A 26408-nucleotide genomic window follows, 5' to 3' on the forward strand; every position below is an offset into this window, starting at 1 on the left:
TCCACTCCCCTCCACCTGCCAGCATCAGTGTATTTGTAAGACTATCAAAATCAAATACAAGAAAATGCTGGCTCATTCTTAGGAAAGCTGTGCATTGCTCTAGTGACGTTTGTTTTTGGCAGTGTTGTTTCTTCAGATGAGACGTGAGATGTTTGCCAGTTGGCCAAATGTGCAGGATCATTGCCGCTTCTGTAACCTCGGCATCCTGATGTGGCTTCTCAGTTCTTGCTCCCCTTACCGTGTGCTCCCAGGAAGTTGAGTGCATTTAGAGTGTGTCATTAGCTCTTAAGTCGAAGTCTGGACGACATCCTTTTTCCTTTGGGTGCCTTATTACCCTACTTATTCTTGACCCCATGGTGATTCTGTTAATGCTAATTTTTTAGTTTCATGTTTTTCCATTAGAACTTGAAAGGCTCCAAGCTTGTCTTACTAATTCCATCCTATTCGTGGAATTCATGGTATCTGAATTTCAACTTGTTGAAATCAATGAAACTTAAATCAATGCTGAGAAGTTGTTTTTGCAATTGAAAAAAAAACCCTATTGGAATGTCTTTAAGATAAGTCCTGTGATAATGAAATGTACTCCTTAGAAGTATGCATGTGGCGTTTGGGGTTATTGACTTCTGTGTTTAAGAAGTAAACCTTGCTAACGATGGTGCTGTTCAACAGTGATTTTTACACTTGTGCACAATCCAAGCAATGATGTTTAATTATTCTACTCATGTGCCAAATGGCTGTGTTGTTTTCTTATAGAACCTTGGTTTTCCTCTTTGTACTTCCTTGTTTTACTTGGTCCAGAAGTTACTCACCTTTGTAGTGAACAGTTAAAGCTCTGATGTTCGGAGTATTTGTTCAAGAGTAGGTATTGCCATCCAAGTTATGAGCCAAAGACATTTGGGGGGTATTTTAAATAAACATGGTTTTGCTTGTTTATTTGCAGTCGTTTTTGATGTTTTGCTTAAATTGCCAAGTAATTATAAGTTGGATGTTTTGGCGGCCTCTAGCTGATTTGACATCATTGTTAATAGTCCTTTGTATTTTTTGCTTTGTGGATCCTTGGTGGTTAATAGGAGTTTTTTGAGCCGAAGTAGTAAAGCAATTTATTCAAGGATCTACTTAACTATGTTATGAGGGTTAACATTTCTAAATTCTAGATTCTTTTCTACCTCAGCCTTGTTGCTCCTTTTAATTCACATTAATGAGAACGAAAAGACTCTCAGTCATATATCCATGTTTTTGAAGTTCAATAATACATAGGTATCAGCATTTATAATAAGAATATACAGTTTAAAATATGAACAGTGATATGTAGAATAATACACATGCCTTTATATATAGATACACAAACACAAGTAAAAGATTAGCTCTAAGTTTTGCTTTATATGATGTCTGTATTTGTCCTCAGTCAAGGAATAAAATGAAGGAAAATTTAAAATACTCCCAACTTTGGTTGGCAAAATAGAACTCAAGAGTGAAAAATCATCTGATGCCAGCTTACACAGGAATTTTTAAGGTTTTGGTAGAGTCACATGGATAGACTTACCCCAGGGTAGCTTTTATAATTCAAGCAACATGTTTTTATATTTTATGCATTCATTTGTATTAGTTGGTGGGGTGCAAGTTGAGAACTAATTACTTCTTATTATCCAAATAAGTTTTCATCATTATCTCTGTGCTACTTAATAGCAGCACAGTGGAGGGAAGTATAATTTTGAGTATTCACGTGCCTACTTGTCTGTGTAAGTTTAGTTTTAAGATGTTTTTCCCAGTGACTCACCTTCATTAGCTTTCCAGAAATGACAGTTGGAAAGACAGTCCTCGTTTGGATATATAAGTTCTTCTGTGCTTGTTAAGAAGCAAGCCAGAAGGGGGGTGCCTGGGTGGCTCAGTCGGTTAAGCCTCCGACCTTGGCTCAGGTCATGATCTCGCAGTTCATGAGTATGAGCCCCGCGTCGGGCTCTGTGCTGACAGCTCAGAGCCTGGAGCCTGCTTTGGATTCTGTGTGTCCCTCCCTCTACCCCTCTCGCCCTCACTCACTCTCTTTCTCAAAAATAAAATTAAAAAATTTTAAAAGTCAAGCCAGAAGATTTGGGGCAGATGGTGGTAGAAGTAGCTTTAGAGTTTTTCGGTATCTTTTGACTGTCATTTTCTTCCCATTTCTAAATTAGTCAAGTAAAAGGAGAGCAGCTAGACAATAAAACTAACCTCCTGGACTACATTTACACCAAAACTAGGTAGTAAGGTATCCCCCAAACAAGCCACCACCCAGCCACAAACCTGTAGAATATCATTATCTTTAAGAGGAAAAAAAGGAAGCAAGGTGCCTGAGAACAGGAGAACCGCAAAATAGACAACAGGTCTTTAGTGGAAAACTCAAAAGGCTGGTTTGGGAGAACTGTGAAACTGGGAGGAGCCCAGAAGGGAGGGTCTGCCGTCTCTGGGGTGCTGGGTTTCTGGAGTCCTCAGACCTGACCCACCAGGGCTTCCTTCCAGCAATAGCCTCACACTGGACATACTGCTAAGAATGAAACTGACATAGCAGGTCTGAGCAACAGAGACGAAAGAAAGAAATGGGTAATCTAAAGTAGGGCAAGGGAAGATGACCCTGAAATCAAACTCAAGTACCCTATTTTTGAATACTCCACAAAAGCAAAAGAAGAGGGAGCTCTGTGAAGGTAGAGAAACTTTCCAGAATTAGGAAAGTTAATTTCACAACAGTGACAGAATTGAGCACTACAAAGTATCAAGTTTAAATCTCAGGGGTGCCTGGGTGGCTCAGTGGTTAAGTGTCTGACTCTCGATTTTGGCTCACGTCATGATCTCACAGTTTGTGAGTTCGAGCCCCATGTTCAAGCTTAGGATTCTCTGTCTCCCTCTCTCTCTGCCCCTTCCCTGCTTGTGCTCTCTCTATCTCTCTCTCGAAAATGAATAAATAAACAAATGGACAAACATTAAAAAAATTTGACAACACATTATATTTAAAAAGATTAAATCTCATATAAAGTAAAAGAAAAAAAAATCTTCCAGCCATTTAAACAAAAGGAACAATATGACTTAAAAAGGAAAGAAAATTAAATAATCAACAGAAAAGCTTTATACCAAAAGATAATGGAGGGACATATTTAAGAAACTCAGGGAAAAAAAGAATGTGAGTCAAGGACTTGATATTGAGAAAGCCAACCTTCTATTATCTAGTAAAGATACAGGAAAATTCTCACCAAAATATAGGAACTTGGGTAATATTGTACCTAAGAGCACTTCTTGAAGATTTATTAGAGACCAGTCTTCAGACAACCAAAATAATAGAGAAACAGCATCCTAAGAACTGGTAGAGACCATTAAATATATTGTTACCTGTAGAGCTTAAACTATGTGGGGCTAACTAGAACAGGTTCCTACTGACCAAAGATAGGACAATTTGAGCTTCAATACTGACAATAATTACAATAAGCCAAAATACACCAAATATGTTAAAAATCTATGAATTCATAATGATAAGTGAAAATAATTTTAAACAGTGGTCATCTTCAGAGGATGATAGGAAACCAGTGCATTACTGGGGAAATAAGTCAATGAAAGAGAAAAATCACACATGTAATCCTGCCTTTCCTGAATGAACTATATTACTGAGTGACCAGATAGTAGATGAAGGGACATGTTTTTATATAATTATTTAAACTAACAGATGAAAATGAATGATAGAATCAGATTATTACCATTTTTAAGTCCCCATTGGATGGATATAGATATTTAGCATGAAGGCTGCTAGGATCACTGAAGAGTGATAACCAGACCTCACATGCCTACCAAACACTAGTGGTAGATAGTCTTGCCAGGTCACACTTGAGGCTGATGCCTCCTCTGGAGCCAGCCGCTAGTTTGCAGGATACCCAAAGGATTGAGGAACATGCTGAACTACTGAACCAAAAATACACAATCGGCAAAGTTGAGTGAGGTCAAATTGCCTGTGTTTTCTAACAGATGAATTGTAAGGAAATGTCAAGTATGGAGGAGAAATCTGCACATTAAAAGTGACTTAAAAGATATCAGATTTTTTTTTAAACTAGTGAGACTAAACTACAGTGTCTAGGGGTAGACACTGGGGTGAAAAAGTATTTTTTAAACACAAGGTAGTTATTGCTTATAAAAATGAGGGTAATGGTTATTATGGAGAGAAGGGAGGGCTATGACTGGGATGAGGAACATGGAAGGGGCTTCTGGAATGTCTGGAAAAGTTTAATTTCCTGACTGGATGATATTTGCCTTATAATAATTCACTAAGCCCATTTACGTAGTCTCTTCAGCAAAAGGTGGTGGGGAAAACTGGACAGCGACATGCAGAAGAATGAACCTGGGCCACTTTCTTACACCATACACAAAAATAAACTCAAAATGGATGAAAGACCTACATGTAAGACAGGAAACCATCAAAACCCTACAGGAGAAAACAGGCAGCAACCTCTTTGACCATGGCCACAGCAGCTTCTTAATAGACGTGCATCCCTAGGCAAGGGAAACAAAAGCAAAAATGAACTATTGGGACCTCGTCAAATAAAAAGCTTCTGCACAGCAAAGGAAATAGTCAACAAAACTAAAAGGCAACCAACAGAATGGGAGAAGATATTTGCAAATGACATATTGGATAAAGGGTTAGTATCCAAAATCTATAAAGAACTTACCAAACTCAACACCCGAAAACATATAATCCAGTAAAGAAATGGGCAAAAGACATGAACAGACACTTTTCCAAAGAAGACAACCAGATGGCTAACAGACACATGAATGGATGCTCAAGATCACTCATCATCAGGAAAATACAAATCAAAGCCACAATGAAATACCACCTCACACCTGTCAGAATGGCTGACATTAACAACTCAGGCAACAACAGATGTTGGTGAGGATGTGAAGAAAGGGGAACCCTTTTACACTGCTGGTGGGAATGCAAACTGTTGCAACCACTCTAAAAAACAGTATGCAGGTTCCTCAAAAAATTAAAAATAGAGCTATCCTATGACCCAGCAACTGCAATACTAGGTATTTATCCAGAGGATACAAAAATGCTGATTCAAAGGGTCACATGCACCCCAATGTTTATAGCAGCACTATCAACAATAGCCAAATTATGGAAAGAGCCCAAATGTCCATTGACTGACGAATGGATAAAGAAGATGTGTGTGTGTGTGTGTGTGTGTGTGTGTGTGTGTATATACACACATATACATATATATATGTATATATATGTATATACATATATATGTGTATATATATATAATGGAATATTACTTGGCAATCAAAAAGAATGAAATCTTGCCATTTGCAACAATGTGGGTGGAACTAGAGTGTAATATACTAAAGGAAAGAAGTCAGAGAAAGACAAATAAATGATTTCAGTCATATGTGGAATTTGAGAAACACAACAGATGAACATAGGGGAAGGGAAGGAAAAATAAGATGAAAACAGGGAGGCAAACCATAAGAGACTCTTAAATACAGAGAACAAACTGAGGGTTTCTGGAAGGGTGTTGAGTGGGGGGGATGGGCTAAATGGGTGATGGGCATTTAGAAGGGCGCTTGTTGGGATGAGCACTGGATGTTGTATGTAAGTGATGAATCACTAAATTCTACTCCTAAAGCCATTATTAATTACACTATATGTTAACTAACTTGGATTTAAATAAAATTTAAAATAATAATAATTCATTAAGCCATACATTTGTTGTAGTTTTATAGATCTGTGTTTCATTTTTACAATAAATACAATAAAAAGAATTAAAAAAAATAAGTTGGTCCAGTCACAAACATTTTAAGCATGGTTATCCCTGGGTGGTCAAAGAGCAGACAGTTTTAAGGTTTTCTTTTTTTCTCTTTCATGTGCATTTTTTCCCTAATTTATGTACACTCAGTGTGTCTCAGACATGCAATTTAAAGGTTATCAAATGACATTTCAATATAAGTTTTGTAAAAATCAACCTACAGGGTGTCTTAATGTAATAATAGGTATTTTAGTCAATGGCTATGGGTTCTCTCTCTTACAAAAGTTAGGATTGTTGCATTTTTCTAGGAGAAGTGACATAGTGCTGGTATGGTGAAAAGACCCAGGTTTGTAAGAGCAGCTTTCTCCTTACTCATTTCTAGGTCTGAATACTGGAAAGCTTTAGTGTCTGTGTCTGGAGGGGTCAAAAAAGTGATGCTAATTTCACTTTAGGAAAATGAGACTGAAGGGAATCTATTTATAAGGGGCAGGATTCTATGCCAATTCTATGCCTTGTCTCATACAACGAGATCTACAAAATCTTTTGTTCTTCTTTCTTTTCTTAACAGCAATAGATAAAAACCTAGTCTTTCAAGAAATGCATGGATAACTTTACCAATGTGGGACAATTTGTGTAATAATGAGTGACTTTCAAGTCCATCCTCAGATCATAGTATCAATAGTAATTTGCTTAAAAAAGAAAAAGCACAAACTATTATACCTAGCGTGAAGATAGAGTTGAGTTTGATGATATTTATTATGCTAGGTGGGTGGTCCTCTTTTTTTTGCTTTTTACCAAACCATTGCTCTTGCGCTTTGAAAAAGAAGATATTAGGTACTGTCATTAGGTAGCAAATTAGACCAAATACGTAAAAATATCTCTTAACTTTTTTTGGTGAGAAAATAGGTCCAATTCATTTTCTTGACTCTCTTTCAACTAAAGAAATGCATTCTGCTAACCTGAAAATAACACCTCATTCGTGTGGGATGAATTATCTTCCACTTTTTCTTTTAATATTACATAAAATTTATGGCATTAGTGAATTTAGTGCCTTTATAACTATTGGTAGAAGAAAAACTATTGGTTTTTTTCTTCAATATGAAAATCGATCAGGAAATAAAAGTATGCTCTTTCTGTATGAGAATGCACTTGTTTTATCAAATGTTAAATTTGAACATGATCAGAAACTCGAATTTAACGTCAGCCCCTGCTATACCCTCTGGGGAGGCAGGTAGTTGCTTTTTACTTGTTTTTCATTTCGTTTCATTTTGTGGGAGGTGGTTTTTGTTGGTGGTGGTTGGCCGGTTGGTTTTGCTTTGTTCTTCCGTGTTTTGAATGTATTTAGCTCAAGAATGCTTGATGTGGAGTCAGACTTGTACTTTTGAATGATGTGTCATTTTTTCCCCAAGCAAAAAGTTCATGGAAAAACCTAAATTTAGATAGTTAGAAGAACATTCTGCTAAGTGGAAGAAGCCAGTCACAAAAGACCACGTACCGTACAATTCCATTTATAAGAAACATCCAGAATAGGCAAATCCATAGAAACAGAAGTGGATTAGTACTTGCCAGGAACTGAGGGGAGGGGAGGGGAGGGGGTAAGAGTTGGGGGGGGGGTAGTGATAGCGAATGGGTACAGAGTTTCTTTTTGAGGTGATGGTCACACAACCCTGTGAATATATAAAAAGCACTGTACTCTACACTGCCTTGTGGAGGCAGACAGGGTAAGTGGCCCGGGGCCTGCCCACCCCTCCTTTTCTCCCACTCACCCCACTCAGGGCTTCCTGAATTAAAACCCGGGGTATGGCTTGAAAACCACTGGCTCTAGTGGTGAATCCTTTTTACTGCCAGATGAAGGTGGACCAAGTAAAAAGCTGGAGGCCGGTATTTCCTTATATATTAACAATGTGTTAAGAGCAGACCTGGAAATAAATTGCATCATAAATGCTTATCCTTGCATAGGGGCCACCTTTTTGTACTTCTGTCATAGAAAACTTCTTCCCTTCTTCGCTTTACCAAAACATTCAGGGAAAATATCTACAAATACAATGATCTGCAGCTGTGATACCCATTGCTAGAGGTCCAAATGTCCTTTACAGTAGATGATATGTCCTTTTGGCTTTATTCTCAGCCAGAGATATTCTGTCTCTAAAAATGTCCTTCTTTATTCCCAAATGTCTTTTCTTATTTCTCCTGTTCTATCTGGTTAGATCTTAGTGCCCCCAAACCATCATCTCTCAACAATATTTTGCCTTTGGTTCGTTTTCATTAATAGCTTATTTTCTGTACTTCTTTATATTTGGAAGGATCAGTACCTAAATAACTACAGATATTATATGGTTTATTCTGTGTTATTCAGGAAAAGATTGAACATTGTGGGTCTGATGGCAAGGCCTTGGGACAATGTGGGTGGTCCTTGCTATACTTTTTTTTAATGAGATAAAAATTGATGAACTTTAATTATAAATAAGTTGCTTATTTATGTTTCTTCTCTGCTCTGCAAGCCTAGAGAATCAAAAGTTCCCTTAACCGTGTACTAGAAACAGACACATTTAGGTAGAATAAGAGCAGATGGAAAGCTACAAACTACATAAGGGCTGACTCAGAATTTAGTTGTTTTAAAAAATAATTATATTTTTTTTAAGCTTCTGTTTGCAAAACAAGTTGGTATGAGTCCCGGGGATGCTTGCCATGAAGGAAAAGATGATGGACTGGGGAGGGTGCAAGTAGAGGGGGGCAGGCAATAAGTAAGCAGTGTATTTAGCATAGTATTAGAATAATAAACCATTATTCTAGAAAAGTCCTCTGGTTTTGTTTTGTGAAGTGATTGGAGTGAGGTCTATCCAGGTTTGTATTAAAAGCCAACTAGCAGGGGCGCCTGGGTGGCTCAGTCAGTTAAGCGCCCGACTTCGGCTCAGGTCATGATCTCACAGTTCGTGAGTTCGAGCCCCGCGTCGGGCTCTGTGCTGACAGCTCAGAGCCTGGAGCCTGCTTCACATTCTGTGTCTCCCTCTCTCTCTGCCCCTTCCCTGCTCATGCTGTGTCTCTCTCTGTCTCAAAAATAAATAAACATTAAAAAAAATTAAAAAGCCAACTAGGAGTCCAACGACTAAGGTTTTAATTGAGTCCTCTAAGGTAATGTAAATTTATTAAATACATCTTCAGAAGGACTAAAGTTGGCATCTGTATAACATATTGCAAATAAAAACTAGAATTGGTGATAACTGAGGCTTAGGGAACAGTTTATAAGATGGGAAGAGGGAATGGGGTTGGGATAGATTTCAGCCCATGTCACCCCAAGTGATTATTAACTAATCACCTTGACATGGCTAAGGAAACAGTAACATTTTATACTGCATTAAAAATTTAGTCCATGTTTGGGAGCCTGGGTGGCTCAGCCAATTAAGCATCCGACTCTTGATCTCAGCTCAAGTCTTGATTGCAGGGTCGAGAGTTCAAGCCCCACATTGGGCTCCATGCTCAGCAATACCCACCCCCCCCCCAAATAAAATAAGAAAATAAATATATATTAAAAAATAAATATAAAAGTTTAGTCCATATCATTTTTGGGAACGACAGATGGGTAGTACTCCTTACAATATTGCGGCCTGCTCTTTCTCTCTTATGTTATTGCTTTCTCATGTTCCATACTTCAATATATGCTGGCTCATGTGAAGTCATTAGACTTGTTTATTCACCTTAGTGGAAACCATGTTATATCCAGAATGCTTCATCATCACTAAACATTTAATATCAAATTGCAACTCTTTCAGTAACAGGAATCAACCAATAACATTGCCAAAACTAACTTTACTTCATGGCCTAAGTTTTTAAATATTGAGGAAGTGAGCTAAGGATGGTTTATTTTCAACAGAAAATAAAAAATTATAAACTGATTGCTGGATGTGTTTAATGATGAGTCCTGATTGCCATGTTATTTCATGACACGACTTGTTATTCCAAAAATACATAAAGCCACTGAAACTGTTTGTTATTTCATTGCATGAATTTATATCTGCTCTAATTTTATTGGAGCTAGACATCTCCTTCCATTTTAATGGGAGAAGTATAATTTTTTCATCCTCCTAGACAACATCTGGGGAAGATGTACGAGACTTCACAAAGGTGCTGAAGAATAAGTTCAGATCAAAGAAATACTTTGCCAAACATCCTCGGCTTGGCTACCTGCCTGTCCAGACAGTGCTTGAGGGTGACAACTTAGAGACGTAAGTTCAACTTTAATATTAAAACTTCTATGTACTCTTTTATCTGATACTGTCTTTTATTATGTTAGTGACACCCAGAGAAATTATCTGATACCAGAAAGAATTTGTGTTTTGGTAAAGCGTTTCATTTTAAAAGAGGTAAAACTAAACTTGGAATCAGTCTTCACAACATGAATTTTTACTGTTGGCTTTTGATAATACCATGGCTAAAATTTTAGGTTTAATTTTGCATGTGTTCCTCCACTTTAAAAACACGTATTACTGTGTGTTTGACCTTTGCCTTGGTCATGTCTTTTCCTCTTAAAAATACTTAGAGCCAATTGTGGTATATGCTGTTTCATTACCTTACTCATTTCCCATTTTTCCTCCTTTGGGGATATTTTTGCTATTTTATGAAGTATGTGTTGCACTTATTTTACACGTTAAAAAATTTTTTTAATGTTTTATTTTTGAGAGAGAGAGAGAGAGAGAAATGGAGTGATGGAGTGTGAGCAGGGGAGGGGCAGAGAGAGAGGGCAACACAGAATCCAAAGCTGTTAGCACAGAGCCCAGCATGGGGCTCCAACTCATGAGCCATGAGATCACAACCTGAGCCAAAGTTGGGCGCTCAACCAACTGAGCCACCCAGGTGTCCCTATTTTACATGTTTTTAATGTAAATCTATTAATAATATTGAGTCTCTTGCTTTTGATATACCTGTGCTAAAATCACATCAAAATCTTACATTTCTAATTTATTTTCTCTTGAGCATGAAGACAGTAAAACAAGATAGCTATATACGGTACATAGACAAAATTTCTTTGAAGTATGTAATTCAATTTTATAAGCATGAATGAAACAAAGTCTCAAGGTAGCAAAATTACTATGGCATTATAAGGAAGAGTAGCAATTGATAGCCTGAAATGAAAAGAAAAATAATTTTTAAAACAAGCCAGAAGAAATGCAAGAAGTAATTTTAAATTACTAAACAATTATATATCAAGATCAAAATCGGTCGATTTTAAATTTTTGAATCATATTTTATTTTGTTTTATTTTATTTTAAGAAAGAGAGCATGTGTGGAGGGGAGGGGCAGAGCAGGGGGGAGAGAGAGAGAGCGAGAGAGAATGAGAGCGAGTGAGAGAGAGAGAGAGAGAGAGAGAGAGAGAGAGAGAGAGAGAATCCCAAGCAGGCTCCATGCCCAGTGCAGAGTCTGACCTGGGGCTCAATCTCACGACTGCGAGATCATGCCTGAACTGAAATCAAGGGTCTGCCGTATAATTGAATGAGCCACCCAGGTGCCCCTGAATCACTTTTTAAAATATCAGCATAAACATGACTTCCGTGGCAATTTTCCTACACTCCAATCTTGGGAAAAATGAACTTTTATTGCTAGTCATTAGTAAAGTGCCTAGTCATAAAAATAGGATGTTCTAGTTACAGAAAGATGCCCTCTCAAAATGCCTATAGAAAAGAAACTCAGAAGTGTGACGTTTTCTACATTATACAGTAGAAAAAAATATATAATAAGAAGTATTAAAAAGTGTGTTGAGTGCAATTTTTGTGCAATCAGTCTTTCTTTCTTTAACCTTTAAAACCCACTGTTCATTTTATTGTGTATCTGAGAGATAAGCAGAGAGCAGTAATAGTCTAGTATTAGGACAATCCATGTCTCAAAGATTTCAAAGTAGAGGACAGGCTATTTGGCCTGGATTTTTTTCCATATAAAGCTTTGTAGAACACTGGCTTTGCTGCATTTTTGTATAAATGTATGTTGTGGGTTTTTTGTTAATTTGTGGAACTTCTAAGAAGCAAAAGGAAGACCACGGCCAAAGCACAGTAGATATTTCATCGCTCCGTAGGTACTGTTATGGGCGCACAACTGTATATGTTGATAGATCCAAAAATAGCACATATGCATTTAAAGCATACAAAATATTTCAAATTTTTTGACAACTTTGATATCAAACTGTGTACAATTAAAATATTATGCCTCCCAGTTATTTCTTTCACAGTACATTTTAGAACAAATTTTGTTGAAGCAATCTCAGTTTAAAGAGAGCTATTCATCTGCTTAAAATCCATAAGGAAAAGTAGATTTTTGGTTCTCTCTTTGTTTTGTGGGTACGTATTTGTCCTTTTCTTTGAAAGGTTTTATGTTATTACATTCTTATTTGTTTTACTATGTAATACACAGTTTAACTGTGCTGAACACCCCATGATAAAGGCACAATTTTACTTCCTTTGGTATCAGATCTAATTAACCTTCGCAGTAATGCCTGAAGCATAGAATTATCACATAGCTTTTTTTTTTATAGGATAATTTGATAAGTTTGAACTAGTGATGTGCCTTTCACTCTTATGATAAACCATTGGTATTTTGTGTCCCAATATCTACATCCTTCATATGAATCATGCAGGTCGATTCATCTTTTTTTTTTAATTCCTTTTAAGCATTTTTGATAACTTTTCTTTTAATGTCAAAATAATCATTGACATCAATCATTCTATTCTGAGTGACTCAGTTAAAGTAAAAAAGAACAGAAAAACATGCCAAATAATTTTGTGCTATGATTTTTGGCTGTAATTCTGAAAATGCTTCATTTCATCTATCATGAATTTACCAGCGTTTTCAGAGAGAGGAAAACAAGAGAAAGAAAGGAAAGAGTGTAAGATTAAATCAGATGTCACAAGATTCTTTTTGAAAAAGATTTATGAGATACTGGATAGAGTGGGCAGGTTTTCTTTTTTAAATCATAGAACGTGTTTTTGGAGTTGGTATAGTTCATTTTTCTGCTGAGCCCTTTCTAGTACAGGGCCACTTAATCTTCTGGTGTAACAATTTATGTGAGTGGGTAGTAAAGTTTGATTTCATTTATTCTCCTATTTGTGGGAGAACATTGGAGAAAAACCAGCCAAGTGGTAAATGTGTTAAAGTTATTTATGAAGCTGATTGGAATTTTCTCTTGCTTCTTTCTTTTTCATCCCTGCAAAATGTAGTGTCTTATCCTATCCAGTAATGAGATATGTGTGCATGAAGGGTATTTATGGGAAAAATGAGTTAATACTAAAAGGAGGTAAACAAACTCATGCTTAGGTTTATTCAGTTAATTTTGTAACTGTGTGTGCAAGAATTTTCAAAAAATAAATCAACATAAATGAGTAAAACTTGATTAAAGAGTTACCATTGAGGGGCACCTAGTTGGCTCAGTTGGTTAAGTGTCCGACTCTCAATTTCGGCTCAGGTAATGATCTCATGGTTTCATGAGTTCAAGCCCCACGTCGGGCTCTGTGCGCTGACCCTAGGAGCCTGCTTGGGATTCTCTGTCTCCCTTTCCCTGTGCCCCTCCCTCACTTATGCTCTCTCTGTCTCTGTCAAAATATATAAACTTTAAAGAAAGGTTTAAAAAAAGTTAGAAAAATTTGCCATTGAACATAAACCTAAGAAACAAGCTAAAATAGTGACAAAAATAATTTGAGAATTTTGAGATATTATTTTTGGCTAAAAGGTAGGTTGGTTTCCTTAAAGATTAAAGAAGTAAAGTAGACACTTCTGTCTGATGTTGGTTAAAGAGGAATAAATGAGTTTCATTGTTCTTTTGAGTTCTTACTGTAGCAAGAACCAACTCGTAGTCAAGTGTAACTATGGTTGTGGAGCACTGGATTGGAGGAGGTGACAGCTAACCTGAGACCTGGAAGATTAACAGAGCTAGACCTGCAGTGTTTGGTGTGGATGACGAAAGGGAGAGTTTCTAGGCAAGGGAAGTATCTTCAAAAGCCCAGAGACAAGATCATTCTGGAAACTAGGGTGGGAAGCTGGGAAGAGTAGCAAGAAATAAGAGAGGAGAGAAAAGCAGGACCTACCTAATCAGGGGCCTTGTAAATCATGCCAAGGTGTTTGGGTTTTATCGTGAAAGACATAGGGAGCCATTGAGGGTTTATATGTGAGAGCACACTGGGACCCCACTTACTCTGGAGCAAATGGATCAAAGAAGGCAAAAGACGGGAAGCCTAAGGCATTAAAAGAATCGTTAAGTTTTTCAAGGAAAGTCTGGATCGTATTTCATGTTATATTAAGTAAAGAGTCTGATTCTTTGCATATTAGTGTGTGATTAACCAAAACACCCTATTCAGCCACCACTCTGGAAAGCAGGGATAGGCTACATTATTAACTGTGGACTAACACATAGATCGGTCTTATTTTGAACCCTCTTAAATTATAGACTCTCTAACTATGCCGCAGTGAGGATATTGCCTTGTTTTTGTCTCCCAGAATTAAATGAGAAGATGTATCACTTAACCTTTCTTTCTCTACAAATCAAAATACTTTGAAGTCAATGAAGCCTTCAGTTTGACTTTGTTAATCTTTATTTCTTTTCTTAGACATGTTCTCAATATATAAAAAACTTTCTTTTGAGAACTTCTTTGGTTCAGCCTTCTACCTCTGCCATTCTTATCGTAGTTCAATGAATCATTTTTGTGCTGACTGCATTAACTTCACAAGAACTAGTCATGTGGTTTCACAGAGCTTTTCCAGCTTCAATTAAGATCAGAAATACATATTTCTCTCGTGCTTAAAGTTTACTGCAAATGTTGTAGTACACTTGAGTTTTAGAAATGCTCTCGAGGAGTTATTATTTTTTGGAAAGTTTATAGTAAATCATTCACGTAACATTTAACATCCGTATCCACTGAATAATACTGTGTTGTTTCATTGTTGTTTTAGCTATCTTACATGTGGATGATTAAGTCTATTTACAGATATTCTGACAGACACGGCCTGGATAAATGCCTGTTTTTGAAAGGAGGTCCAAATAGTCTTAGTTTTTCATCCCAGTAAGATGCCCTTCGTCTCTTAGTCTTTGCTATTCAAACATCAACTTGTGCTTCCAGCAGGAGATAATGAGATCATTAACTTTTTCTTAAGTTTGTATGTATAATAGAAATAGAATCAAGTAGATCTAGAATGATTTAAACTTTCCTCCTTTGTTTCAATCAACATGAGCTCTTGCAGGAGACTTATTTAATTAAATAGAGAACTCATTTCCTTTAGACTTTTAAAATTCCCATATTCATCAGTAGCTCCCCTAGGGTCCCCCAGGGTCAGGAGTGGTACTGAATGATCAAGCTCCAGAGTCAGGCCTGACTCAAGCCGAACACATTTCCTGATATTATCAGTTTCAGAGATTCAACTTCCAGAAAGAATTTTGTGTGAAGAAAGCGTATCACCATCCAGTTGCTTTCAGCCTTATTGATAATGTAAAAATTTGGGGCTGGGTATAGGGGAGAGGATCTAGGTAACATCTGCTTTCAGTGTCTCTGTGAGTTGTGATACTCTGTGTACACGTGGATTCGGATTTTTACATTGAAAACTGGACAAAGAATCAGAACAGTCTCATTTTACTGCAACGCTGCCATCAGTGGATAGTATAGTCTTTGGAATTTAACTTTATCTTTCTGACCAAGTTTCTTCTCCGGGAAGAACAAAAATCTGATTGCATCATCCCTTGGTATATTATGGAGCATCATGTTTAAACTTATTGCAGGAGCATTTTTGTTTCTTTCTTTTTTTTCCAATAAGACCATTTCAAGATGTGGTTGCTGTCCTGTAACAAATATCCTGTAATATTTGTGAAAAGCTCCAGCAGGCACTTGAATACACAGCGTCTTCTCCAGAACAAACAGGGACTTTGTGTTACTTTTGATTCCCCCCCCCCCCCCCCCCCCCCCGGTGCACCTCGGGGCGACCAAACGTGAGAGTAGAAGGCGGCTGAGAATGCCTTCTCCCCCAGCCTCCCGCTGCTCTTGTCTGAAATCGCTCTCTAGTGCTAGTTCCGTGACTTCTGTTTCCCTCTCCCCCTCTGCAGTCCTGTGACACTCATCAGCATGTGGCCAGAGCACTATGAGTGAGTATTCACAGCTCCGTCTGCAGGAGCCGGCACTCTGATCGGTGTCATTAGCAGGGGGGTGATTATGAAACTCGTGAACTAAGAGAATAGTCTACCTCCTGGGTAACAATCCTCATGGTTTGTTTGCATGGCAAATTCAGTGTTTAACCAAGCTAACATTCCTAATGGCAACATCTGTCAATATTGGAACATAAAACTGTTTCTTTGCTTTTTCTTTTATAGCCCCTCACAGTCTCCTCAGCTGTTTCATGATGACACCCATTCCAGAATAGAACAGTATGCCACACGGTAAGAGACTTTGATGGGAGCCCTCTGCTGCGCTGCCGCCCAGAACGTATCTATTTCTGTATGAATCCTGTAGCATTAACATGCCTTGATTTAAGGGATGTTTTGTGAGAGTCGTGATTCCATTATATTTGGAATCTGGGCTCTCATCTTTCCATGTTGCAGTTTGCACTTTACCAAATACCTGCCATACATTCTGTGAAGAGTAAATCTCCATGGGATGTGATTATTGAGCTCATGAGAATCCAAACACCATACGAAACAGGATTTAGATAGTGTAACCCAGTTTAATGAATGAGAGTCAGAATTGAAAGTGTTCTCAGGAGATGGTGCACATGTGACTTACCATATGTAATTAAATTTATGCTAATGCTTTATTATAGAGGTTTATTTTAGAGTCCTTAAACAATATAAAGTATCGTCTGGTCTTGATGGCATGCATAAACTTTCATAAACGAAGGGTATAGTAACTATCTCTGGTGCTAGCAAGTAGCTATGCCTAAAGAGGTTAGTTTAAGCATCATATAAATAGTAACATTCAAACTGGGTCTCAGCCAGACAGAATTTCTGGGAAAAGGCAGGCTTAGATTAATGGAAAAATGTACTCAAAAGCATTGAGCTGGGAAAGAACATGGCTTGTTTAAAGAACTGCAAATAAAGGAATGAGGAGTAAAGGAATAGAAGCTCAAGTCAGATAAAGAAGGCCCACTTGCTAAGGAGTGGGGCTATATCTTTAGTTAAAGGGGGGTCATGGAGAGTCTTTAGGCAGGAGAGGAGCATAATCAGATTTCTGAGAATGAAAACCAAACTGGAGGGTCTGGGAAATCAGTTAGGAGCCTAGGTCCCTTGAGAGCCTATATGACATGGTAAAAGATGGAGGCCGACAAGTCTAAAGACAGTGGTGGTAGAAAGGTAACTCAAGATGAGGTATTATTTTAAATTTCCAATCTTGTTAGGAGATTTGGACCTTTTCCTATTTTGTCAGAATCATGACAGTTTGAGAAAAACAGAGAATGGACCTCCAACTGACCATGCCCCATGTGGCCACACTGTCTAACCTCTTTCTTTTCATTCTTCAGCCTGGCCCAGATGGAAAGGACTAATGGGTCTTTCCTCACTGATAGCAGCTCTACCACAGGAAGTGTGTAAGTAAAACATGAAATTAGCACCGCCTGGGAAGGCTAGTTTCTGTGTCCTGGCTGTCGGAAGTAATCTTCACTGATTGTGGCTCTGAATTTTGATCCCAATCAAAATTGATAAGTGTGGTTACAAAAATGTCTGCATAGATTTTATGCTCTCAAGCCGTGATAACATAAGCTGGATATGTTTATTTATTTAGTTTCATGTAAGTTAATGAAAAAATTCTGTATTTATCAACTAACTGCCTCAGGAAGATCGGATTGTTTTATGTATAAATACAGGTATAGATATTCATTCCATTTGTCAGATACTTCTTGTTGATAATTAACAGATGCATTTCCATAGAATGATGCCCTTCTGTAAAATCCTCTTTTGCTGACTCGCATTTTCTCCATCATCTCTGCCATTTAACAACTATGACCCACACAAGTTTGGACATACAGTCCCCACTCTTCATTGAAAAATATTGTTTCTCTTGCCAATATTTTATTATCTTAGCAAGCAGGAAAAGCCTCGTTAACTTTAGAAAAATACTCTCAGAAAAATTTTCTAGGCAAATATTTTATCTCTGATTATCCTATTATTGTGTGTAATATTGTTTAGGACCTTTCCCTTTTCTTCCCCCTCCTCGGAATTAACATTTTTTTTTCATTTTGAATGATATCTAAGAGATTTCAATAGTGTCACATTTACTTGACTTAGGCAGGTTCATTGTTTGGATCTGGTGGGAAGCTGTAGGTAGACAGGAAAGTTACAGAACATAATACTCAGATGTCTTACACTAAAAAAGGCCATGGAGAGAGCCAAATTGAAATACTTTAAGCACTCTAATACAGAATAGCTTCCTACCAATATTTTTAAAAGTGTTTTACTATCATTAAGCTTATAAATAAAAATGTATTAGGTTTTTCAATTTTAAATTTCAAACATTAGCATGTTAATACTTTACAAGAATACAGTTGCGATTTGTGCATTATTATTCATGTACTATGAATATGAAACAATTCCCAAACCAAGATAATAGCATATTTATAATGCTTGTTTCATATTTAGCTACTAGTATGTATTTTATATAAAGCAGTTAGATATCTGGAGTATCCCCTAAATCAACATAATTTCTACAAGGTTCATAATAGCCAAAGAATTAGATGAAATAAAAAAATAGTAATAAAGACCAAAATAATTAAAACCAAATTTAAATTCTTTAAAATGTGTTTGTCATGCCCTCTGAACAGAGTAAAGGTAATGTTCAAATTTAGTACATCCTATCTTCAAATTAAAATAAACACTCTTTTTAAATTTATTACTGATGTCTGAGAAAAAACAATAATCAGATGACTACAAGCTGAATACATTTTAATATACCATCATTAGACATATTAACTCATCCATCTGTCCAACAAATGTTTCTTATATACCCACCATGCAGTTATGTGCTAGGGCCAGTTTTGAGATCTGATGGATACATTTTCAGGAAGTTTGTAGGCTGTTTGTTAAACAGAGCCATTACAGAAATTAATTTGTATACACTTACAATTAAATAAATTAGAGTCAAATGAAAATGAAGGTAATACTCAAAACTCACCATGCCTTAGTCTACCTCATTGTACTATTTCTGTGTTCTTGGGGTAATTAATTGTATTTGTCAGATGGTGTGCAACTGCGTGTCTTTTCCAGACTCTACATTCAGTAAAGTCATTAGTTTGAAATTGGCCTTGGTGAGAGTATTTAAACCGTAGAAATTGCAAAGGCTACAATTCAGTGCCTTTTTATTCATTAATTTTTTGGAAAGCTTGTTAAATGTTTATCAGCATGCCACTGCCATATACCCAGTACTGTAAAAGCCTATAGATGTAAATACTGTCTTCATGAGTCTTATGGGTTAGAGGAGAGATGATTAAGTGTTTCTACAGAGGAAGAGCATGGGAAGGGCATTTTTGGTAGAGAGAATAATGACCCCCAAAAGAAGTCTACATCCTAATCCCTGAAATTTAAGAAGGTGTCACTTTATATAGCAAGATGGAACTTGCACATGTGATTAAGTTAAGTATCTTGAGATGGGGAGATTATCCTAGATTTGGGTGGACCCCATATAATCCCATGAGTCCTTATAAGAAGTGGGGAGGGTCAGTTAGAGAAGGATATCGCCATGAAAGAAAGAGGTCAGATACAGGGAGATTTCCAGATGCTACGCCACTGGCTTTAAAGGTAGAGGAATGGGGGCACCTGGGTGGCTCAGTCGGTTGAGCGTCTGACTTTGGCTCAGGTCGTGATCTCACTGTCCATGAGTTTGAGCCCCGCGTCAGGCTCTGTGCTGACAGCTCAGAGCCTGGAGCCTGTTTCAGATTCTGTGTCTCCCTCTCTGTCTGCCCCTCCCCCACTCATGCTCTGTCTCTGTCTCTGTCTCTCTCTCTCTGCAAAAACAAAAATAAAACTTAAAAAAAGAAAAGAAAAAATTTAAAGGTAGAGGAATGCAGGTGGCCTCTAGTTACTGGAAAAGTCAAGGAAACAAACTCTTCCTTAAATGTAATATTCAGTTAAGTTAACACTATAAGAACGTATCTATCAGCCACTAAAGTGAAATCTTTTTCCAGTTCCTGGTGCATTAGTATTTTCTTAGTGAATATGTTAGTAAATCTTATTTTGATCAGTCCGGGAAGCCCTTTGCCCTTTCACCATTTGAATTACTGAATATCCTGGGATTCTTTTCCTGCGACCATGGCAGTGACTCCTCCATTTGAGTAAGATTGCAAACAAGGACACCAAGTCATTGAAGTCGTGTGCTGGATCTGGAATCCAGTGGTGTGACGTGGGGTGGTCCACCATCCTCACTTAAATGTGTAATATTTACTTATTTAAGCATTTCCATGTAACCAGTACTATCGACTTGACAAAGTAAGTATTACACATGCTACAATAAATACCTTTTCTCCCAGTGGATAGAGTCTTCCAATGAAGATGCCTACCTTCTTTGGGCTGAGAGCACTCCTCAGAATTTGTGACGGAAGGGTTAGGACCCAAGCCCCACTATTTGCTTCTCTGACTGCCCTTCTGTGTTTCCTATCTAATCATGTAGCATCTTGGATCACGGGATATTTGGAAGAAACGTTTGCTGCTCTCAACAGGATGCCGTCATACCGTTCCTTCTTTGGTCCCGGTGTATTTGTTTCTTACGGGACCTTCCTGCAGTGGCAGGAAGTATGTAGCACACCGTAACCCTGGCCTTCCCCTGGAAAATTCCTAAAGTCCAGCATCGACAGGGTCATGAAACAATCCTGAGACGATAGATGACAGTTTTCTGCACCACCCAGCAGTGTCGCCAGCTTCTAAATGAGGGTTCGGTGTCTCCTCAAGACAGCTCTTCTGTTTCGCTCTTAGGTCTGTCCTGAGGCAGCCAGCATCAGAATCTTAGCAATTTTCATCGTTGGGAAAAACTAAAAGCTAACTCAGAGTGCCTTAAGCAAAAAAAAAAAAAAAAGATGGTATTAGTTAGCAAATTTCTACAATACGTTTTGGAATGTTTCTCATTCTTGAATTCTCTACCTTTCCTCCAGGCCCTTTTGAGTGGAGGTTTCTGTTATTCCAGTCTAGGTCATAAAAATATTACTAGGTTTCCTTTGAATAACAACAGTGATGATACAAAACAACCACCATCTCTCCCTCCGTGCAGAGCGTATTGAGCCAGACGCTGCACTAAGCATAAGCACTTTGCCATCTTCACTTATTTAATCCTCACAGAACCTTTTGAGATGCTACTCGTGTTTCTGTGACCACCATTTTACGGCTGAATAAACTGAGGCCCTAAGAGTTTAAGGAGCTTGCCCAGGGTTTCATAGTCAGTAGTGGAGCTCAGGTGCAGGCAGCCTGGCTCCCAGCACAGGCACTCCCGACCACCCCTGACCAGCTCACTGTGCTGTGGAGGAGGGTTTCCCAGATGGGAGAACTGCGGTGGGGGGTGGGGGGCAGGTCAGGGCATCTTCATTCCCCCTGGGGGTCATCACATTCCTTGTCCTGCTCCTGCCCGTCTGCACGCACGCTTCTGCTTCACAGTCCAGACCTAACCAGGAGAGTTTGTAATTCAGCCCCTCTAAGACCCATCTCCTAAAGGTGCTTTGGGATGGTCTCAGCCATAGGTGATCAAAGAGATCCCTGTGCTTTGAGGTGTGAATTTTGAGATTTGAACTTGGGATTGTAAGTTACCCAAGGTCCTTTTGTCATTTGTGTCTTGAAAAGCAGCCATCCTAACCTGTGGTTTGAGCCTTTTTCTGTCCCTCAAATTGGTCTGTGGAACCAATTCCCTGGCTCCCGACTGCGTTCATCTTCTGTGAAGCTGGTTAATGAGTTGTTGCACTCCCATGCATCTTGGACTTCTGCCTCCCCAGCCTACATGTTAATCAGTCTCCCAGCTCTTCCCCACATACACCCAATTCCCAGTGCTCCCTTTCCTCCTGAAAATCTGGCTCTGGATAATATAAAAAGACATTAATTTTGAGGACATTAATTTTTAGGAGGAGTTAAGCATCCATGAGTCAAACAGAAAACAGGACCTAAGATAGTCCTAGGGCATCTCAGTGGCAGGTACTGAAGGATAGATCCCAAGGCCATTGCCATCAGGGTGTCTCTCCCCCCATCTGCTGCCTGCCCTTGAGTGACACTGTTTTATGTGGAAAGATCTAACTTGGGAGGCTGGTGTGGTTCGCACTGGCATTGCTGTTTGCACCTCTGAAGCCTGGAATGGAATAACCCTTGAAAGGAGGGAAATTATTGTTATTTTTATTTATTTATGTCTTGCATTCTTTCAAAAGGTCATTGAATGAATCACACTTCTTTTGTCATCTGATATGTACTAATTTTGTAATCCAGATAGTATTTACTATGCACAACTTAAATATGGTATAAACAGAGTCCATTTGAGGGTATTTCAGTGGCGCAGATCTGTATTTTTGCAACCTTTTCTATTTTTGCACTATTGACATTTAAAGGCCCTAATCTGGTACCTCACATACTATCTGTACTTAAAGGGTATGCTCTTGGTTTTTACTATATATAATTAAGAGCTTGAATGTATTTATTTTTATATTTAACTTTTAGGCCTAATAATCTGTGAAAAACACTTAAGGCTAAAATTATGTGTTATATATAAATTATTTTTTTTAAAAGAAATTGCCTTAAACCCTTTTCAGGTACCTTAATAAAAGAATGTAATGATAGTGGTGATGATGATAATTACAATAATATGTTAAACCCTATCAACTTCCCAGAAGAAATGAAGCTAGGCCAATGTTTACAACAAAATATATCTCAGATCTAATTGTGACTTGTTTGTGTGTTTATTTGTTTCACTGTGGATAGTCCCTAAATCCTTAAAGCAAAAATTTAGTTTGTGTTAATATTAAGCACTAAATATAGTCCCTGAGTCTGACGCTTACTGGCATGAATGTTCTAAGGGCATATATGGTGTGATGGTACCTTCCGACAAGAGAGGACCTCCGTGCTAGGATTCAGTCATATCATAGACCCACCAGGTAGCTTACGGGACCCAAGTTTTCCTTTAGCACTTCTTGTTCGTATTGTATATGTTTTTAACTTTAGTTTTAGTCCTTCATTTCCTTTTAGGTGCTTGTTCATAGGAATCATAAAATTGTTTTTGGGGGGGCAGCGGGGATGGGGGGGTGCACGTCTGGGTGGCTCAGTCGGTTAAGCATCCAGCTTCGGCTCAAGGTCATGATCTCACAGTTCGTGAGTTCAAGCTCCGCATCAGACTCTGTGCTGACAGCTCAGAGCCTGGAGCCTGTTTCAGATTCTGTGTCTCCCCCGCTCTCTGCCCCTCCCCCACTCATACTCTGTCTCTCTGTTTCTCTCTTAAAAAAAATTTTTTTTTTTAACCAATGTGAGAATCAGTTTACCTGTCATTGCGGTCCCTGAGATTAAGATCTGCTTTTGTTCTCTCTATTTTGCATTTTCCTTACTTGTGCTTTCTTTCTTCTGTTCTATAGACAAAGTGCTTTGCTGCACATTTGTGCTATCTGGCTGGTCATATCAATGGCTGGGTCAGGACTCTAGATATAGTTCCATAGTCTTTCGACATGGAATATTACAGAGAGTAGGAGGCTAAACCTTTTGCTTTTGTTTGCAAGATCTACTTTTTTGTTTTGATTTTTGGTTGATTGCTTGTGATGCTTTCTCTTTAAAATAGAGAAATTTCATGTTTCTCTTTTGTTATTATTTTTTGGGGTACTCAGACTTTTTAGTTTTTTTGTTCTTTTTTTCTTTTTAGCCTGAGAAATATTTACAAAGTGTTCAGTTACTCTCTTACTTTGCTATTACTTTATTTTATCTCCACTATGTCTTTATACTTTGTATTTTTCCTCTTTGTATATGCTCCCTCACTATGGATTCTCTCTCCTGAACCAGATAAAGTGCCTCCAAACACTGATGGTGATAAGGATCATTGTGTTTAAGTTTTGCCATCCTTAGCTACTTGGTGTCACACGGTGTTGATGCGTTGGCCTGATGGTCAACTTCTGTCCCTTCTGTCCCTTCTGCCCCTTCTGCCCCTTCATGATACAGTTAGGTTTAGAGCATTGGCCATATATTTCCCATGAGGAAGACGCCTACCCCTCAGACACATCCTTGCCACATTTCTGTCTGATTTAGCTACTTGGGCAGCCCAGGACCTTTTAAATGCTGCTGCCCTACAGTGGTCCCATACCTGTCCCTCCTCTTATCCTCATCCCTCTAAAGTTAAGAACAAGCATGAGATTCTTCTAGAGGCACCTTTAGTTTTCAGCGATACCACATTTTCTCAGGAAAGGTAATCAAAGGGTGATGTCATAGCTTCTTTCAGTCTTTATCCCATCCATGCTCCTTATTTCCAGTTTCTAACTGTGTGGTAAAGGTCCTACTCCTCACCCTACTGAATTTGCCAGTAGAAGGATGGTAAGGTCAGGTATCAATGTTTATATTGTCTCCATATATAAATTTAGAGAGAGGGAGGGGTTTACCAATCAAGGAAGCAAACAAAACCAATCAGTAGTTCATCTGAACCTTGGCTTTGGCTGTTCTGCAGGCCTAACACTCATTTTTCTTTCATTTGCTTCATCATATCACTCTGATCTCAGTGCTCCGGACACAGCTTTTCTATGAGCTCGCTAACTCTCAGATGCAATTTCAAGTCCCCTTTTTACCACAGTAAACTGTGGTCACACAGGGTTGGATTTTCAAATCAGACTCAGAGGAATCAGAGATCTTACCTAGTATCAAGTGCTGCTCGTCAGCTGCAGGGCACAAGTAAGGGGTCCCAGACTGCCACTGCTGCTCAGCAGACTCCTTCTGACTGCATTAGGGTGTGCTCTGACCCCAGTTCAACAGGTGAAGTCTCTAAGGGACATTTGCAGGCACGTCCCTTTGACAGGCACTGGTTCTGTCATGAGACAGCTCCATTTTACACTCTAAGAGCTACTTACATGCTTTTCTGAAGCCCTATCCTATAAATCCATAGCTTCAGGATTTGTTTACCAACACCATCAAAACACACCGGGTACAATCTGCTAAAGTATTCATTCTGTAGCTGGACCCTCCAGCTAGCGTTAGCCGGGAGGTCTGTCATTTTCACGAGTACAGAGAGATCAGACTGGATCTCCCCATAAAGGAAAGGAAGACCTTTCAGGCATGATGCTGAGCATTTACTTCTCAAGAATGTATCAATTTTGTCTTTTTTTTATGCTTCCGTTTCTGCCAATCATTAGATTCGACCACATGATTGATATGTCTAATTCATTAGACCAGTAGTTAGAAAAGAAGGAGAATGTAAATAACTGTATGTCCTGTTTTAATGCAAAATGATTGATGGTAATATCAAATAAAAATATGGCAGATATTTTATGAGTATCTACAATGATCATTTTTGTTATGTTATTTAAATAAAAGAATATGAGGATTATATTTTTCCATTCTGTGGGTTACAAAGCATTACAAAATGACTTTCAACCAAATGCTAAAGACAGTGAAATCAACTCAGGCCTCAGTCCATTTGGGCTGCTATAACACAGTAATACAGGCTGGGCAGCTTATAAACAACATTTATTTATCACAGTTTTGGAGACTGGAAAGTTCAAGATCAAAGTACTAGCAGATTTGGGGTCTTGTTAGAGCCTTCTTCCTGGGTCATAGATGGTCCTCTTCCCACTGTATCCTCAAATGGCAGAAGGGACGGGAGCTCTCTGGAGGGTCTTTTTAAGGGCGCTAATCCCATTCATGAAGCTCCACCCTCATGACCCAATTACCTCCCAAATGTCCCGCCTCCAAGTACCATCACACTGAGGCTTCAGTTTCCACATATGAATTTCAGGGATATACATTCAGTGTAGAGCAGTTTATTTTTGATTAAGTCTATTAATCTACTCTTTTGGCATTCGATTATCAATTTTGCCTAAAGTATCTCTTATATTAACTAAGTAGTGTACCTTATTTGATACCTCTGCTGAGTAGAATATCTCTTCTGAGGTTTGTGATATGTACGTGTTAGTCTAAGGCAAAGCATGAAATGTTGGTATGCGTAGTATACCTACCTTTTAGATAAATATCTTCCTAGAGTTTTTTTTTTAAATACGGTTTATTTGTTTATTTTAGTAATATCCACACTCAACATGGGGCTTGAACTCACGACCCTGAGATCAAGGGTCACATGCTCCTCTGACTGAGCCAGCTAGGTGCCCCAAATATCTTCCCAGAGTTTCAAAGAGACATAGAGGAACATTGAGCTTTAGATCAAACTTGGCCCAGCAGCCATCCCGACCGTCATTGTTTCTACTTCGCTTCCATCCAGACATGAGCCTCAGTGTGTGTGTGTGTGTGTGTGTGTGTGTGTGTGTGTGTGTGTGATTTGTCTCCCTAGGGAGGACGAGCATGCCCTCATCCAGCAGTACTGTCAGACGCTCGGAGGGGAGTCCCCGGTCAGCCAGCCCCAGAGCCCAGCTCAGATCCTGAAGTCGGTAGAAAGGGAAGAACGTGGAGAACTGGAGCGGATCATTGCCGACCTGGAGGAAGAACAGAGGTGTGTTCAACCTGGGAGAAGATTTGTGCCCCCTGGGCAAACTTCTAATGGGAGATTCCTT

The 26408-nt window shown here is 38.5% G+C and overlaps 1 protein-coding gene across 5 annotated transcripts in view; it reads left to right on the top strand.

Annotated features, from left to right (window-relative positions):
• The window catches only part of UTRN (utrophin), a 481942-nt gene that overhangs the window by 441372 nt on the left and 14162 nt on the right, over nt 1–26408 (top strand). For 4 of the 5 annotated variants that reach the window (XM_047859243.1, XM_047859241.1, XM_047859242.1 and 1 more), the window contains 5 exons: nt 9843–9979; nt 15826–15864; nt 16090–16155; nt 17232–17297; nt 26189–26347. In XM_047859243.1, the coding sequence (XP_047715199.1) occupies nt 9843–9979; nt 15826–15864; nt 16090–16155; nt 17232–17297; nt 26189–26347 (467 nt within the window). The remainder of the gene's footprint in view (nt 1–9842; nt 9980–15825; nt 15865–16089; nt 16156–17231; nt 17298–26188; nt 26348–26408) is intronic. The other variant, XM_047859244.1, reaches the window with a different exon arrangement.

The sequence above is a fragment of the Prionailurus viverrinus genome, chromosome B2 (genome assembly GCF_022837055.1).
Source record: "Prionailurus viverrinus isolate Anna chromosome B2, UM_Priviv_1.0, whole genome shotgun sequence".
Classification (NCBI taxonomy): domain Eukaryota; kingdom Metazoa; phylum Chordata; class Mammalia; order Carnivora; family Felidae; genus Prionailurus; species Prionailurus viverrinus.